We start from the raw sequence: 15,761 nt of genomic DNA on the forward strand, positions 1-15,761 counted from the left end.
AGTTATTAACAACTACCTAAATAAGTAGTTATCTACATCTTACATCTCTATACTTAATCAGTTAAGTTCTCCTGCGTATGATGGCTGCTCCACTACCTAATACTTACTCACTAAGCGGATACCAGCTGCGATGCTCCTCCTTATGTCAGCAATTCCTCCAGTTAGCCAACTCGAACATCTTGAACGACGTGCACAGACAGTGCTAGGTGATCCCGGCGTTACACCACAGCTAGGCTTGTGGATTTAGTTTCCAAATCGAAGGAATATTTGGGTACGGTCGAAGGGGGTTCCCTACTCCTGAATACATACGTTACTGTAAATTGGAGAGAAATGTGCATGTGTAAGGCTAATTCTACTATTTAAAATGATTTTAATATCAGTGATGTTTACTACCTAGTGCCTTACAATTGATCTAGTCGCTAGCTTTTGTACGAGCTGTACACTTTTTTCTGTAATCAAATTAACCCCTATTTTTCCAAAAGTTACTCCGATTACGGTATCTAATATTTGTTTATAAGTCTTAGCGACACAATAATAATAATTTTAAATTCTGGATTAAAAAAGAGAAACTAATTAGGTATTTTATCTTTTGTCGCAACGAACTTGATGTCTTCTTAGATCAGTGTAAGTAGAGGCTCAGTATAATAATATACCTACCTATCAGTTAACATAATGTGACATGTGGTGTACCTAATCATTGATTCAGTCTTAAGTGTGCACCTTGTTATTTCAGCATTACGCCAAATCAGGTGTTAGATGTTTATATATTATTATAAGTTATTATAAAATTAATTTCACTGATATTTCATTCCATAGTAAGGTAGGTATTTGTACTCATGGTGGGCAGCGGGCAATTATTTGACAAGATGCTAGTTAAAGCTGTCTGCCAGCCCTGGCCTGTCCACGTGTCTTTGTTTGTGTGTGTGTGTGTGTATCTCAAGTGTAAGATAATGTGTTATGTATTTCACTGTGAAAGGGACAAGTTAAAATAAAATATAAATACATTTTCAACATTGAGCTTTATTTGAATAGTTTATGAAACACAAATGTACAATGTAATCCATATAACACAAGCGAATTAACATTACTTGTGTATAATATAGTGAAAATTATAAGTCTTCTTTCAATTCAAATGGAAAATAAAAGATCACATAGATCCGAGGCTAATAATGACGATCATACATTTTTCATATTGGACTAGATAAATCAAATTCTAATGCAATGAGATTTGTATAGCATGTTAATCAATGACTACTCAAGAGCATCTAATGTATATAAATAGTTAACGAATAATTAGAACGAAGATACATACAGAACTTAGATCAGCACTATCAGCCCCGCTATGACAACTAAAAATATACTCTACAGAATGAATTCATTCAGTCAGATAAAATATATCATATTACAATAATTTTCAAAATAAAATAAATCTATAATAATTAGGGATAACTAATTTAAACAATTCAAGAAAACAATAGAAAATAATTTTATTATGCATTGAAACTGCATCGCATTTGTGTTTTTGACTAATAAGAACACAATTTGAGATACAAGGCTGAGGCATTTTTAGGTTATACATATTATATTTGTAAGTTTATATGAGTATTATGTTTAGTTCGACATCAATAAAACATCCAACACTGATAATAATTATTATAAATGACATAATTCTATTACGACTAAGTCGACTAAGACATTGCTGTTAGGAATGATCCAACATATCTATTCATATTTTAAATATAGTATTATACACCTACTCATTAATAATTAAATGTACTGACTTAAATCTGTATAGGAGGCTATGCTTCTGTGTGTTCTATATGGAGCCCCTTACAAGTGTTGTGCTCCGGGCATGCACGTTACATAAGTTAGCACGTATTATACCTTAACGCTGTTCCACATTACTACAACAGTTCAACGTATGCACTAACAATGCCCAGCCTTCTTACATGCAGGATGCAGTTAAACAAATAATAAAATAATTAAAATAATTACACACAAGAATTTCGCTAGTAGGGATCGGTTTTTTTTTATTAATTTAAAACAAAAAATTATAATAGGGCTCATTTGTAATTAATATTTAAATTTAAAATAATTAACTAAAATTAACTAAGTAAACTATAAAAGATATACAGTATTTACATACCTAATTGAATATATTTAAGAAATGGTCAAATGTCATGAAAAATGACATTTATAAAGAACTAGTATATTATGTACAGTATATTTACAAGATTAATATAATCTAACAAACTACCTATTTTATTCTATAAATTTATTTTTATCATCGTGACGTTTTCGCCCTTTAGCATGAGCCAGCATCGTCACTAACTTCTTATGACTGTCTCCCACAATCCAACCATGCTGCTGCAGATGCTCCTGCTCGTCGTCGCCGTCCGAAGTCCAGTAATAATTGGTGGCACGATGGCGGGGCCGCGGAGCCGGCGTCGCAAACGACGCGTGTGATGTGGATGGCATCGGCGCGTCGTAGGGGTTCGCTCCGCGGCTCGCCGCGTCGTCACTCACACCTCCGCTCGATGCGCGCCGATAACGATTACTTACTCGACTTTCGACGTCATGCTTTTTAAATGAAACGTGTCGGTTATTTGAGCGGCGGTGGTTGTGTTGGCCTTCTTTCTTTTTACCTTTCTTCTTGCGACCAGCCACGACAGACTCTGCGCTGGTGGGTCGGGGTGGCAGACTGTCCGGTTCCGACTCCGAGCTCCAGGTCTCAACTAATACATTCTGTTTACCGACTGTACATTTGCGACGGGCTCTTTGTCTAGCCACACCCAAGTCGTCAAAAGCCAGTTGATCGTCAGCGCAATCGTACCTGGAGCTGATACGTTCGTCTAAGTTCAGAAGCGGCGATTTTTCTTTTAATAACTTATTCTTGAAGTCACGGACTTTGTTTATAGTGTCGTCGTCTTTCATAGAATTATCCGCATTTTTAACCGATGTAGAATAGTGTTTGTCCTGCCTCTTTGATGATACTGAATCATGTTTCTTTGGCGATAAATCTCTTACATCTTTTGGTGATGATACATCACGTTTTTTCGACAACGTCGCGCAATAATCATAATTTCGTGTAAATTCTTCATATTTTTTAGATGTTGAAGGTCCGTAGTCAATCCCAGTAGTAGCGTCGTAATCATGTGGCGAAGATACAGAATAACGTCGCGGGGATGGAGTGCTGCATTTTGTGGGTGACGAGAATTCATCTTTATGAGGGTTGGTACGATTGTATTTCTCATATTTAGAAGAATGATCATACTTTCGTGAAGTTCCTGAATCATCTTTTTTAGAAGAGACGGTATTTTTAAGCGACGATGACGAGTTTGGTTCTTTTTCAAATAAACTGTCAAATAGCTGGTCTAAGTTAGTATTTTGCTTAGTTGATTCTTTAGGTTTTGTATTCTTTTTGTCAGTCCGTACAGCGTTGTGTTTGAAAATTTTTCCCATTACGGCATTCTTCTCCACCACATCCCTTCGTTTCATAGGTGATATCATTTTCTTGACATCAGTGCCAATTTTGACATTATTTAATTCGCACGATAGACGGCTATTCTCTGTTTCGTCGTCACTGCAGACATAATCGTCGGACATATAAACGAAATCGTCTCCATCAGAAACACTTTCGCTATTTTCAGGCTCATCGAGGGCCGAATTAAATTTCGATGTGCTGGGTATTTCTTTATTACTTATGCTTTTGAATCGTTCCATAAGGGTGGAAGGTCTAAACTCAAACAGTTCAGCGTCTTCGTTATCCATAAATTCGTAAACATCTACTTTTTTCTGTGATGATGAACTTTCTTTAGTTTTCTCATATTTATTACCGGATTCTGAGACCTTCTTATCTTTTTTCTTTTTAGAACTGCTTTTCTTCTTTTTCCTTGATGTAATATCTATGGGTGGCACTATGGCAGACATATTGATGTCATTAGTAGGTATGGAGACTTTGATTCCATCAAATCCCTTTAGAGCGCCTTTTGTCAGTACTTGTGTAGTAGTAGTCTGCACACCTTTTTTGGATGTCTTTTTGCCTTTTTTCTTTTCAGATTTCTTCTTTCCCTTATGACTGTAAAAAGAACTATAATTAATATATTTTCCTGTGGTATCGCTTAATAAAGGGTATCGACTGACAGATCGGAACACGATCAGAGGTTTTAATCATCCAATGGCTCTATACAGCCAAGATATTGAAATTTTACAATAACCTACCATTTCGAAAAATACACTATACATAGATTAATTTTTCTATTAGAAAAAAGACTAAGAGACATTAAGTGTATAATAAAATATCACAAATAATTGTTTACTGACCTTATTTTTGGTTCAACTACAGCTTGTGTTTGTTTCGCCGCTGCTGCCTGCGATCTGCATTTCCTTTTGATTTTATCAAATTTGTCTTCGAACATGTCTATGGGTTCAATTATGTCTGGATACATTTTCTCCTTTACTTCTGGCTGCTTCTTAGTTTTCGAACAATGTGTTTCGTAATTTGCGTCTGTGTCACGGCTAGACGCGTTTGCGGCATCAACGGCATGATTCAGCTCAACGTCACTAATGCTACGTTCAAAGGGCACTTTTGTTTTAAGAGTGCTGGCATGCGCCGCTTCTTTGAGTCCAGATATTAAATCTTTTTCTAAATTTCGAACTTCTTCACTTTCTAATATAATTTTTGCTGTGATCGAATCAACGTCGCCGTCACCCTTAGTTGGCTTTTCCAATAAATCAAATCCTTTAACTGTGGTCTCCGTGGTACATGCGTATTTATGTACCACATTATGCATGATAACTGGTTCAGCAGCAGGCACATCGTTTTGTAGCAAATTGCAGCAATCAACGAACAACGCTTCGTCACGACTTAGCCCTCTTTGGTTGTTTGACTGAGTAGTTGGTAGTTTGTTTAGTTGCTGTTCTCGTACTGTTTTATTAACTTCTACTAAAATTTCATCCAATGTCGGTAACTTGAATTTGGCTTTTGATTTTGGATTCTTCTTTTTATTACGTGCGAATTTTTTCGAAAGTATCTTAAGACGATCCAACTGTTGTTTGTAAATTATCAAGTAATTAGGCTCTTCATGAACTGGGTTGGTTTTTACTTTCATTTCGATTTCAGATAACTTCGAAATGTGTAAAAGGGTCATTTGGTGTCGCAAATAATTATCAGGGCGTCGGAATTCTTTCTTACATATGCCGCAAAAGCACGGTAAAGGTTTTATAAAAGTCTTCTTTTTATTTACGCGCCCACGCTTAATGCTTCTCCTTTTGTTTGTTGCACGTGGATGAGCTCTAGATGGACCGCTTTCCATGTATCTTCTATTCTCGTTTTGAAGCGAACGTTTCATCGGTCTCTGACGATAGAAATATTTATCATCCTTGTCTATTATATGGAAAGTTTCCGAAATCTTCTTTGATGCCAAGAGATTAGATTTACGCGGTTTTCTTTCCGAGAAGAAGCCAAAGCTTTCCATGAATTGTTCTGATCGCAATTGCTCTTCAGTTTCATTCAAAGCAGATTTTTCAACATTATTAAACGCACCCAGAGTACGCCTGCCTTTTTTCGATTTGAAATTGTGACTTTTATTGTATTCAATTCTCTTATTGAATGTGTTATCTGCCAGCAAACTTTTCCTCTCTTTGTCTTCAACATATTTTTTCAATGGCACATCGCTTTTAGAAGAATCGTCTGAATCACTTAAAATATCTCTAGAACAAGTTGCCCGGTTTGGTTCTTTAAATGGCGGAATCACACGGTTACTCTGAATTTTAGAGGGTCTAGACAAATAAACGGGTTTAGTAATTTTTTGATGAACACTGCCTGTGTTTTTGTCAAAAACGTTTCTTTTACGGCTAAAAGCTTCCGTTTTTTCGATCATATCGTCTAAATCAATGTCGTATGGGTCATACAGATCAACTGATGAAGATTTAACTATCACAGACTTTGATCGAGTTCTTCTTGCAGCAGGCATGTAGCAGGTGATTCGAGCTTCCGAAGAATGATTCGTCTTTTCTTTTGATTTGAGAAAAACATCCTTTTTCTCAAACGTTTCATCATTGTTACCTTTTAACTCGGTTTCAAACCTGGTTGTAAGCTTAGTCTTTTTAGATTTTATATTAAGAGCACAATTGTCTTGCGCTATCATAGTGCTTAATTTTCTTTTTTCCGCGGAAGTAGAAAGCTTTTCGGTTTTTAGATTTGAATTATCCGTCGGCTTTTCGGCATCTATATGTTCATTGCGATTATTTTTAGTGTTAGCTTTTTCAGTATCGTTTATTTGGTTGCTTAGTATACTTGGATTTTCATCCTTAACAATGCTACACTCGCTATCTTCTGTAAGATCCGTTGTTGTTAGCGACATCGTTTCAGTATCGATGGAACTTTCAGATTGCATTCCTAATACAAATCCTTTTCGGTGGATTTGTGTTTGTGACGTTGTGTTCGTGTCATCATCAACTTGTAGATAGCCATTGGAAGATTTTTTCCTCTTTAACTTCTTTTTAAACAGCGATTTTTTACGTTTAATTCCTTTGTGTTTCTTCACATTTAAATCAGTATATTCAACACGAAATTCATTTGCAGAAATGTTATAATCTTTATCTTTATCTTTTTGAGGTATGGGATCAGCTTGATTATTGAAGCGATTTTCAACATCTAATAATAACTTTGAAAAAATCAACTGCTTTTTGGTCAACGGTGTTCTAATTTCCTTTGATACTACTTGTTCAACAACTTTTTTCTGTTCAGTAGAAGCGGTATCTACAAACAATGACTTACCACGTCTGCTGCGACGTAATAATCGCGTTTCTTGATTATCTTCTACATCGGAACAAGTTTGTGAATCGTTATCATATGTGACTTCTGCTGGTTCAGAATCATTAATTTCAACGCGAACATTTTTTTTATCTTTATTATCAAGTTTTTCTTGTTCGTATTTGCAAGTTTTATTTATTTCTATTGTTTTGATCGAGTTGGGTTCATTTTCATGGGAGCATTCTGATTTCGTCTCCTCGGACTTTTCTTTATTGCTTGCCGCTGTTGTCAAATTCGTTCCCATTTCTGAAAAGCTATCAGAACCTTTTTTATCCTTAGAAATGTCATCAGCTTTGATATTATTTACCTTAGGAGGCAGACTGTGGTGTAAATTTGAGAATAGATCTTGAGAATTTTCACCTGAAAGTGTCTGATACTTTGTTATGCCATCGATGCATTTTGTACGATAATCAGTTTTAGCTACTGATGTATCTGTTAGTGTTCCTTTAGCAATTTTTTTAATGGAATCGTCTGCTTTCTTTAAATCACTGGTTTTTTGGAAACAATGAACTTTCTCTTTACTCTCACATCTGTCCACACCTCTATGGCCTCTTTTCTTCTTCTTGCTTCGTTTGTCGGTCTCCTCACAGACGCCACTATCATTGGGAACATTATCTTGAACACTAATATCACAAGGAGTTGTTCCCTTTTTAATCTCTATATTCATATTTTGATCGTCGGATTTAACGCCAATATCTGTATTGCTAATAAAATCTTTAAGAATAGTATGTTTTTTGTCTTTTTTCTTAGATTTCTTTTTGATATTATGCGTGTTGTGAGGGGAAATATTTTCTGAGGATTTATCATCATGTGGTATTACTTGTTGTTGATCCCGTTGTTTTACTATTACGGCTAAAGAAACATTATCGTCTGAGTCTTCTTCCAGATCATCTACAACATTTTTCGACGTGGGAACTTGATTTCTCGATATTTCAACAGCTGAATGTTGTTTAGCTATATTCATTTTTGATTCCATATTAATACCTGTCTCCAACTGCGGCTGATCTAACAGGTTATTACTTTTGGAAACTGGTGCAGAACGTAATTCTATGTTTTGAACACGACTACCATCCACCTGAGTCACAATCGATGAAGTGACTGCTCCTAATTTTAACGTTGGCGTTTCCGTTTGAACGTCCTGCTTTTGATTAGATAGTCCAATGTGGCTCGCCCCTGAAGTACTCGGTTTAACCATAGCTGGCAGCATTCCAGTGACCATTGCATTGTGCTTTTTTGTATGTTGCGTGCTGCTAACTTCCGCTTGCTGAATAGCCAAATAGTTGTGTAATTCTAATGTTTTCAAGTCTACATTGGCTTGAATTCGCACTGCGGTCGTTGCAGGGTTCGTTTCAGTGATAGTTTTCGTTAAATTCGATACTGCACTATTTGTTGATGTTGAAGCTTTTGGTAATCCTTGAGCATGTAGTTCAATTGTTTTATTATGAATATGAGTATCAATATTACCCGTTTTTGTTTTGGTAAGCGGTGTTGTCTCCGATGGTATGGATTTGTTTCTTTTCGAAGCTTTAATGCGAACAGCCCTTAAACTAGCTGTTTTATGGCTGACGGATTTTGGTGGATTCGTTTTTACAATAGCAGTGTAATTAGTTATATTTTGGGTAGGAACGTCCGCCGCTTTGGTGAGATCTTTGGCCAATTGCACTAAGTCGTTAGATCTGGTTTGATTTTCATGTCTGGTCGTATCTTCGACCCTACCGCCTAAGTTCATGTTCTCAGGTATGTTGGTTTCTTCAACTTGTACGGACCTGGCCCGCACAGTATCTTCACCAATTTCAGAATTTTTGCTATCCTCAACATTTTCTTCTTTAATATCCTCTGAACTTAAGCTGGAGCGACTCGTTGATGGTAAAGGTGGAGGTGTAGCCGTAGGTAAGGGAGGAAAAATATGTCGTTGTTGTAGAGAAGTAAGGTATGTCTGTGGTTGTGATGGTAATGGTATAGATGGCAGTGGCGGTTGAGGTGAGCGGCTTGTTATCTCGTGAGGCTGTAGAACCCTCACCACATTGCTCTGTTGTGATGATGGAGATGCGAGAGCATCGCTTGGTGGTGGAGGCGGTGGTGGCGGAGTCAACTGATAAGGCATTGGATGCGTATTATCTGGCTGTGTTTCATCATTTGGTGCACGTGTGCTCAGAGCCTGGGATATAGTTTGTTGGCCTGACTGCAAATCCTCACCGTCAGGTGGCGCCTCTGGTAATTGGTCAGGTGAAGTCGTCGAATCCGTATCTTTATTTTCGTCGGTTTTATTGCCGTCGGTTTTATCGTCGTCAGTTTTATTTTCGTCAGTTTTATCTTCATCTGGTTTACTCTCCGTTTCTTCATTTTTACTCTGCGCATTTTTTTGAGCTTGTGCAAGATATTGGGGAAGAACGATTATTAGTTGTTTTCTGTGGCCTGCTGGCATTGTCCCCAATATATCAACCAGTTCTTTTGGCAGCAAAGCAATATTTTTAGCCGTTTCGGGGTCTTGATCGTCGGGGATTTCAGATTCATCCTCTTGCGATTCGCTTTTAGCATCTCCTTCCTTACTATCTTCAGTTGTGTTCTCAGGCGACCCACTAGAATTAGGTATACTTGTAGATGACGATGAGCTTTGTGACGAAGTGGCCTCAGAACTGGAGGCAGAATTAGCCGTTTCAGTAGTAGATTCGGCTGTAGATTCAGTTGTGATTTCAGCTCTGGTTTCAGCTGTGGTTTCGACTGTGGTTTCGGCTGTGGTTTCGGCTGTGGTTTCGGCTGTGGTTTCGGCTGTGGTTTCGGCTGTGGTTTCGGCTGTGGTTTCGGCTGTGGTTTCGGCTGTGGTTTCGGCTGTGGTTTCAGTTGCAGTTTCAGCTGCGGTTTCAGCTGCGGTTTCACTTGTGGTTTCAGTTGTATTTCCAGGTATAGATTCAGTTGTGGTTTCAGTTGCAGTTTGAGTTGCAGTTTGAGTTGCAGTTTGAGTTGTAGTTTCAGGTATAGTTTCAGTTGTAGTTTCAGGTGCAGTTTCACTTGTAGTTGCAGTTTCATTTGTAGTTGCAGTTTCACTTGTAGTTGCAGTTTCACATGTAGTTGCAGTTTCACTTGTAGTTGCAGTTTCAGTAGCAGTGGCAGTTTCAGTAGCAGTTGCAGTTGCAGTTTCTGATGCAGTTGTAGTTCCAGATGCAGTTGTAGTTTCAGCAGCAGTTTCAGTTTCAGTAGCAGTTACATTTGCAGTTTCAGTTTCAGCTGCAGTTTCAGCTGCAGTTTCAGCTGCAGTTTCCGTAGCAGTTTCCGTAGCAGTTTCCGTTGCAGTTTCAGTTGTAGTTTCAGTAGCAGTGACAATTGCAGTTTCACCCGCAGTTTCAATTGCAGTTTCAGTTGTAGTTGCAGTTTCAGTTGTAGTTGCAGTTTCAGTTGTAGTTGCAGGTCTAGTTTCAGTTACAAATATGTTTGCAACCGACCGTACTGTCGTCTCAACATTATTTGTAGATTGCGTTTGGCTCGGTCGAGACTCAGAAACATCATTCGAAGCCGTTGTGTTAGCAGCAGCGTCAACATTTACCGTGTCTGATAATGATGTAATCCTAATACCCGGTGAATTTCGACGAGGTCTTACCGATTCTGAATTTATACTAATCGGTGTTTCGGACCTCTGAGGTGTAGCTTCAACTGTATAACTAGTGTCTGCATCCGTTATTGGTGCTCTTTCAAGTTGTGACTCTCGTAATACTGGATCATTTTCTATTTGTTGAGATGCAGAATACGGAGACAAAATTCTAAGGGTCGGACGTATATCAGCACTCCTACTTGTTTGAAGTTCATTTTCTGTACTAGTAATATTTGCCACCCCCTCATTGTCTGCTAACTCAATAGATAGACAAATATTTCTTGTTTCGTCACAATCAACATGTGTGACAGCTCTACATCCTGAAAAATCTGCAATCTCGCCTGTGGCACTTATTAAAGGTTCATGCAATTGCATAATATTTTGAACAGAGAATTCTTCAAGCTTACGTTTTCTATGAATCTGTTGTCTTGCTATTATTGGTAATGGTTCTGTGCTATTTGATGAAGCGTTCGATGCGGTCACTTCAACATACACATTACTTGGTGACCGACTAGAATCTCGATTGCTTTCTTGACACTTTTGTTGCACGGAAGCCTTAACACGTAAATCTATAACACCATCTAAATCTGTATCAGTATTAGATGAATTCGTTGTTAGATGATCTTCATAGTTACTCCTTATTCTGGGATCATTAGTTTGAAGAGAATCATCAATTCTGCCAGTTAGGTGCAGAGCCGGTATACCATCTTTATTAAAGAGATGTCTATAGGCATATGGTACACCAGAAGTACTGATACTGTATGCTAACGGCAGGTAAACATTAGGGGAAATGCCGTGTTCTGGTAGATAGGCCGACGTTGTTGAGTGCGGACCAGTTGGATCAAGATAAATTTGACGGGGATCAGTTGGATATCGAATATCCCTGTAAGATTGAGTTGTTGCATTCTGACGACGCTTTTTTATCGGCTCTATTAGATGCGTTGCCTGTCGCCTAGAAACAACTAGGGAAATATGGTCATCACTTGGCGAACTAATATCGGGCACTCTGTTTTCGTCAACATAAGGCCCTCTGCTTCCTGGTAATGTTCTTTGCTCTTCGGGTGGCGTCTGTCTATTTAAGCGTTGTCGATTGAATGCAGCAGGTTCCTGATTTGTCTGTTCTAGTGACGATTCTGGTTCGGATGAACTTTCATTTAAATTGCGGAGACTATTTTCTTGGGCCTGAGTGCTTGTTATTTCGGGTTCCGGTAGTATTGTCTGCCGGAACACAGACAGAGCAGCCTGAATTTCAGGCGTTTGAAGTTCTGAAGGAACATTTTGCTCCTGAGCTCTAACACCGGCTTGTCGCGCTTCGTGACTGTCCATTTTGTCTTGTAAAGCTACCAGATCTTGATGAACTTTGATTCCGTACTGCATTCTTTGCTCCAAACCTTGCCGAGCAAATTCTTGTCGGGCTTTTAGATCTTGCTGAGCTCGCATTTCATACATTTTCTTAATGTGCTCAGACTGAGCTCGAGGAGACTTTTGTTCATGTGGAGACCTCTGTTCGAATGGCTGATATGGGACATTGTGTGCATGGGCATGCCAATATTCACGGGCAGCCATCATTTGCTCAAGAACGATTGGCGATGTTTGTTCCAAAGACGTTCTTGGTTCAACTGGTTGTTGTACTGGCCTCTCGGGCGTTGTCTGAATATGCAATTGTTTCTGGGCCTGATATAACATATGATCCCGAGACTGCCTACGTTCTTGTGTCGGATGTAATTCGTATGAGGGTCTACGTTCCTGGGATGGTGTGCGCTCATGGGAGGACGTGCGTGAGGGCGTACGATCGTAAACCGGTGTGCGCTCCCGGGAGGGTGTGCGTTCGTGGGACGATGTACATTCGTGAGATAGCCTACGTTCTTGCGATACACTGCGCTCCTGGGAAAGTCGACATTCGTAGGATGGTCTACGTTCTTCAGATGGTCGGTGGTCGTAGGAGAGTCTACGTTCTTGCGCTATGCTTCCCGCGTGTGGGCCCAATGCCCAGGGGCCTAGTAATTCATGTGAAGTTGTAGGCTGTTGATGTTGGGGAGACGTTAAGTCATATGTCGGTCTCTGTTCATAAGGCGTTGTCGTCAAAGATCTGAGCTCGTGAGACGTTGTTGTCTCCTTCAATGATTTTTGCTCGTGAGAAGTCTCAGCTGATTTCTGTTCTGTTAATGTTTTTGGGTCGGGTGGCTTTATTAGTTCTATTGACAATCCACGTCTGTTTGTCAAAGGTCTCTGTTCTATTAACGACCTTGATTCTAATGTCTTCTTTCCTGCTAACGATGTCTGTTCCGAATACTGAGGATACATAGTATTCACGAGATTCGCAGGACTAACAAGACTAGAAGGATTCATAAACCTCGCGGGATTGACTAAATTTGTCGGATTTGTTAGACTAGCCGGATTTACTAGACTAGCCGGATTTACAAAATTAGCCGGATTCACAAGATTAGCCGGATTCACAAGATGTGCCGGGTTCCCAAGATTTGCCGGATTCACAAGATTAGCCGTATTCCCAAGATTAACCGTACTCCCAAGACTAGCCGGATTCCCAAGATTAGCCGGATTCCCAAGATTAGCCGGATTCATAAGATTCGCCGGATTCATAACATTCGTTGAAGCCAAAAGATTTACTGAATTCATAATATTCATGAGATTCACTGAATTCGGACCAGCATATCTTGGATCTCGATATAAGCCATACATTCTTGGGTCGTATGTCATAGGTGCCGGATGTCTTAGTAAAGCCGAGTAATTCCTTGGGTCTGTACCATAGGCCAAGGGATATGTTGTTTGTTCTGGATGCTCCGGATGAGCATAAGGATTTAATGCTCTATGACTAGGCAAAGCTTGTTCAGTCGGTATGCTTTGTTCTGCATGTTTTACCGAATCAGTTATCGACTTTTTTTGTGGATATTTTCTTGGATTCAGTTGGGGTCGATGTTCAGTAAATGTGCGAGGTGGATGCAATGGCATATGTTCGTGGTTCATTAAAGGAGTGTGTTCGTGAAGTGCACCACCTTGATGATGGGTTGTATGTTCGATAAGTCTACCTCCAGACATATCATATCTGGGATGATGGTCGACTTTACGTGGCGATTCTGATTCCTTCTGGGTGGTCGGAAGTAGATCCGTGCGAATGTTGAGTACTGGTAGATGTTTATTAAGTTCACTGTTAGTACCCACCGTAATTATTGGATATTGGTCTTTACTAACAGAAAGAGTATTACTCTTAACATTTCCAGGACTCTTTTGTGGAATAACTTCTATTTGTGCTGGTAATCCAAATAATTGCGATGTATTATTACCTAAAGTGTTTGATCTTAATCTGGTTGATTTTCGTTTGCCTGTATTTTCGGTATATTTTTGCGATGATGGCGCACTTTCTGGCACAAGAAATGTACTATCACATCTAGACGAAGTACTCGCATCATTGATCGATCGTAATAGCGCTTTTTTCCTTGGTGTGGCTGAGCTTTTCGAACGATCTGCCGTCGGTTGATTATTTTTTGAAGCGTCTGCGTCATTGGATTGGTCTGAAGATTGATTGCTATTAGAATCACCTGCACTGTTTGATTGATCCGAAGATTGCTGATTGTCATTTGAACTTCCAGAATTATTTGATTGGTTAGAAGACTGTTGGTTACCACTTGAAGCACCGGTGTTATTTATTTGTCTTGTTGATTGATTCGAATTTAACGCGGCTGTATTATTGGATTTACCCATTGATTGTTGGTTCGAATTCAACGCAGCAGTATTGTTTAATTGATCGTTTGCTAATTCATTTGTTTTTAAACAATTATCGACATCAAACTCATCGGCTGAATGACGATTAGTATCTGACACGCCAATATCGTTTGTTACATCGGTTGGTGGTTGAGCGGAATCAAAAGCAGCACGGCTGCTTGCCTCGCCAGCAAGGTTTGATTGTTCTTTGTTAGGATAACGTTTTGATACTTTGTGACGAATTACCGATCGCGAGAATACTTCAGCAGGTCTTGGGTCCATATCACTGTCAATAACAGATTCGTCTATGTAGACGTCAATTTCAGATTCCGGTTCGATAGCATCGTCACTTCCTCCTCCCTCATATGGTTGTTGTTCCTGACCAGGCAGTTTATTCCTTAACATAGCAATGCAATCGTTTAAACCTTTGCGAGGTTTATTTGATTTATTCTTATGCGACGTTGCAGTCTCCGAACAATCTTTTCGTTTATTTGTTACAGGCAGTTTTTTTGTAAATAATTCGTCTGATCCATTTTTAAACTGTTGCTCGATGGATAATAATCGAGGATCTTGAAAATTATCACGCACTTGGTGCATTATTATTTTAGGATGAAACTGGACAGGTATGTTGTTGCAAGTTGAATTGTCATTATCGCCGGTCAAACTTGCAATTGAATGTTTTAATGGGATATTTTGTGCTTGCGCGTTTTCAGCATGCTCATTATTATTGTTTATATTACCAGCACTACTTTCTCCGTTCTCGCGTTGGTTCCTTCGATCGTTTCCGCGACTGAAACCGCGATGGTTTCCCTGGTTATTCGTGCGATGGTTTCCCTGGTTATTCGTGCGATGGTTTCCCTGGTTATTCGTGCGCTGGTTTTTTGCACGCTGGACTCCTCGAGCATTGCCACGATAGCTTCCTCCGCGTCCAGCGTTTTGGCGCACGTTATTATTCTGTCCATTATTGACTTTGGTTTTCTCAGGTACCAGATTATCATCGGAAATATCGTTACTTTTAGAATCGATATCTGGTTCCTGTGATTTGGAAGAACTTGAATTTTTCATTTGAATTTTTCTTTTAGCACGGCTTACAGTAGTTTTTCTTTTTAAATTTTCGCTAGAGCGCGAATTTTTCTCAGCTATACGTTTTTTAGGTTTTAATGGTATGTTATCTTCATCATCTTTGTTGCGCGAAATGCTATTTTGGTCTTCATTATCTGGTGATACTGCATCGTTTAAATTCATCGTATTTAGTTCTTTCATCGTACGTAGTCTTCTACTCTTTTGGTCTTCTGTCGATCGGCGTTTCATAATTAGTTTATTTCTTTGTTTTTCATGTTTTTTACGCGGTCTTAACGACGGATTTAAGGGGTTAATCATAACTCGGTGCCGTTTCGCTGGTAAATCAGCTATCATCTTGCGAATTGTTTCAGCTATAACAAAACAAAATGTATAACATACAATAGAATAAAACAAGATTATAAGTATTTTTTGCGACTAACCGGAGCGTGTTACAGCCAAAGTAAGTTCGATTAATTTAATAGTTAGTTAGGTTAGTTATCAAGATGTACGAGGTTTGGTTAATAGACAACAAAAATGTTTTACGAAACTTGTACTTTTCAATTTATGTTACTCTTA

At 38.9% G+C, this 15,761-nt stretch overlaps 1 protein-coding gene across 1 annotated transcript in view; it reads right to left on the reverse strand.

Annotated features, from left to right (window-relative positions):
* Positions 1-1,002: 1,002 nt before the first annotated feature.
* The window catches only part of LOC142986615 (uncharacterized), a 46,229-nt gene continuing 31,470 nt past the window's right edge, over positions 1,003-15,761 (reverse strand). The window contains exons 5-6 of the mRNA XM_076135151.1: positions 4,324-15,556; positions 1,003-4,078 (exon numbers count right to left, since the gene is read on the reverse strand). Of these exons, the coding sequence (XP_075991266.1) occupies positions 2,263-4,078; positions 4,324-15,556 (13,049 nt within the window). The 3' untranslated portion in view covers positions 1,003-2,262. The remainder of the gene's footprint in view (positions 4,079-4,323; positions 15,557-15,761) is intronic.

The sequence above is a fragment of the Anticarsia gemmatalis genome, chromosome Z (assembly GCF_050436995.1).
Source record: "Anticarsia gemmatalis isolate Benzon Research Colony breed Stoneville strain chromosome Z, ilAntGemm2 primary, whole genome shotgun sequence".
In the NCBI taxonomy this organism is placed as follows: domain Eukaryota; kingdom Metazoa; phylum Arthropoda; class Insecta; order Lepidoptera; family Erebidae; genus Anticarsia; species Anticarsia gemmatalis.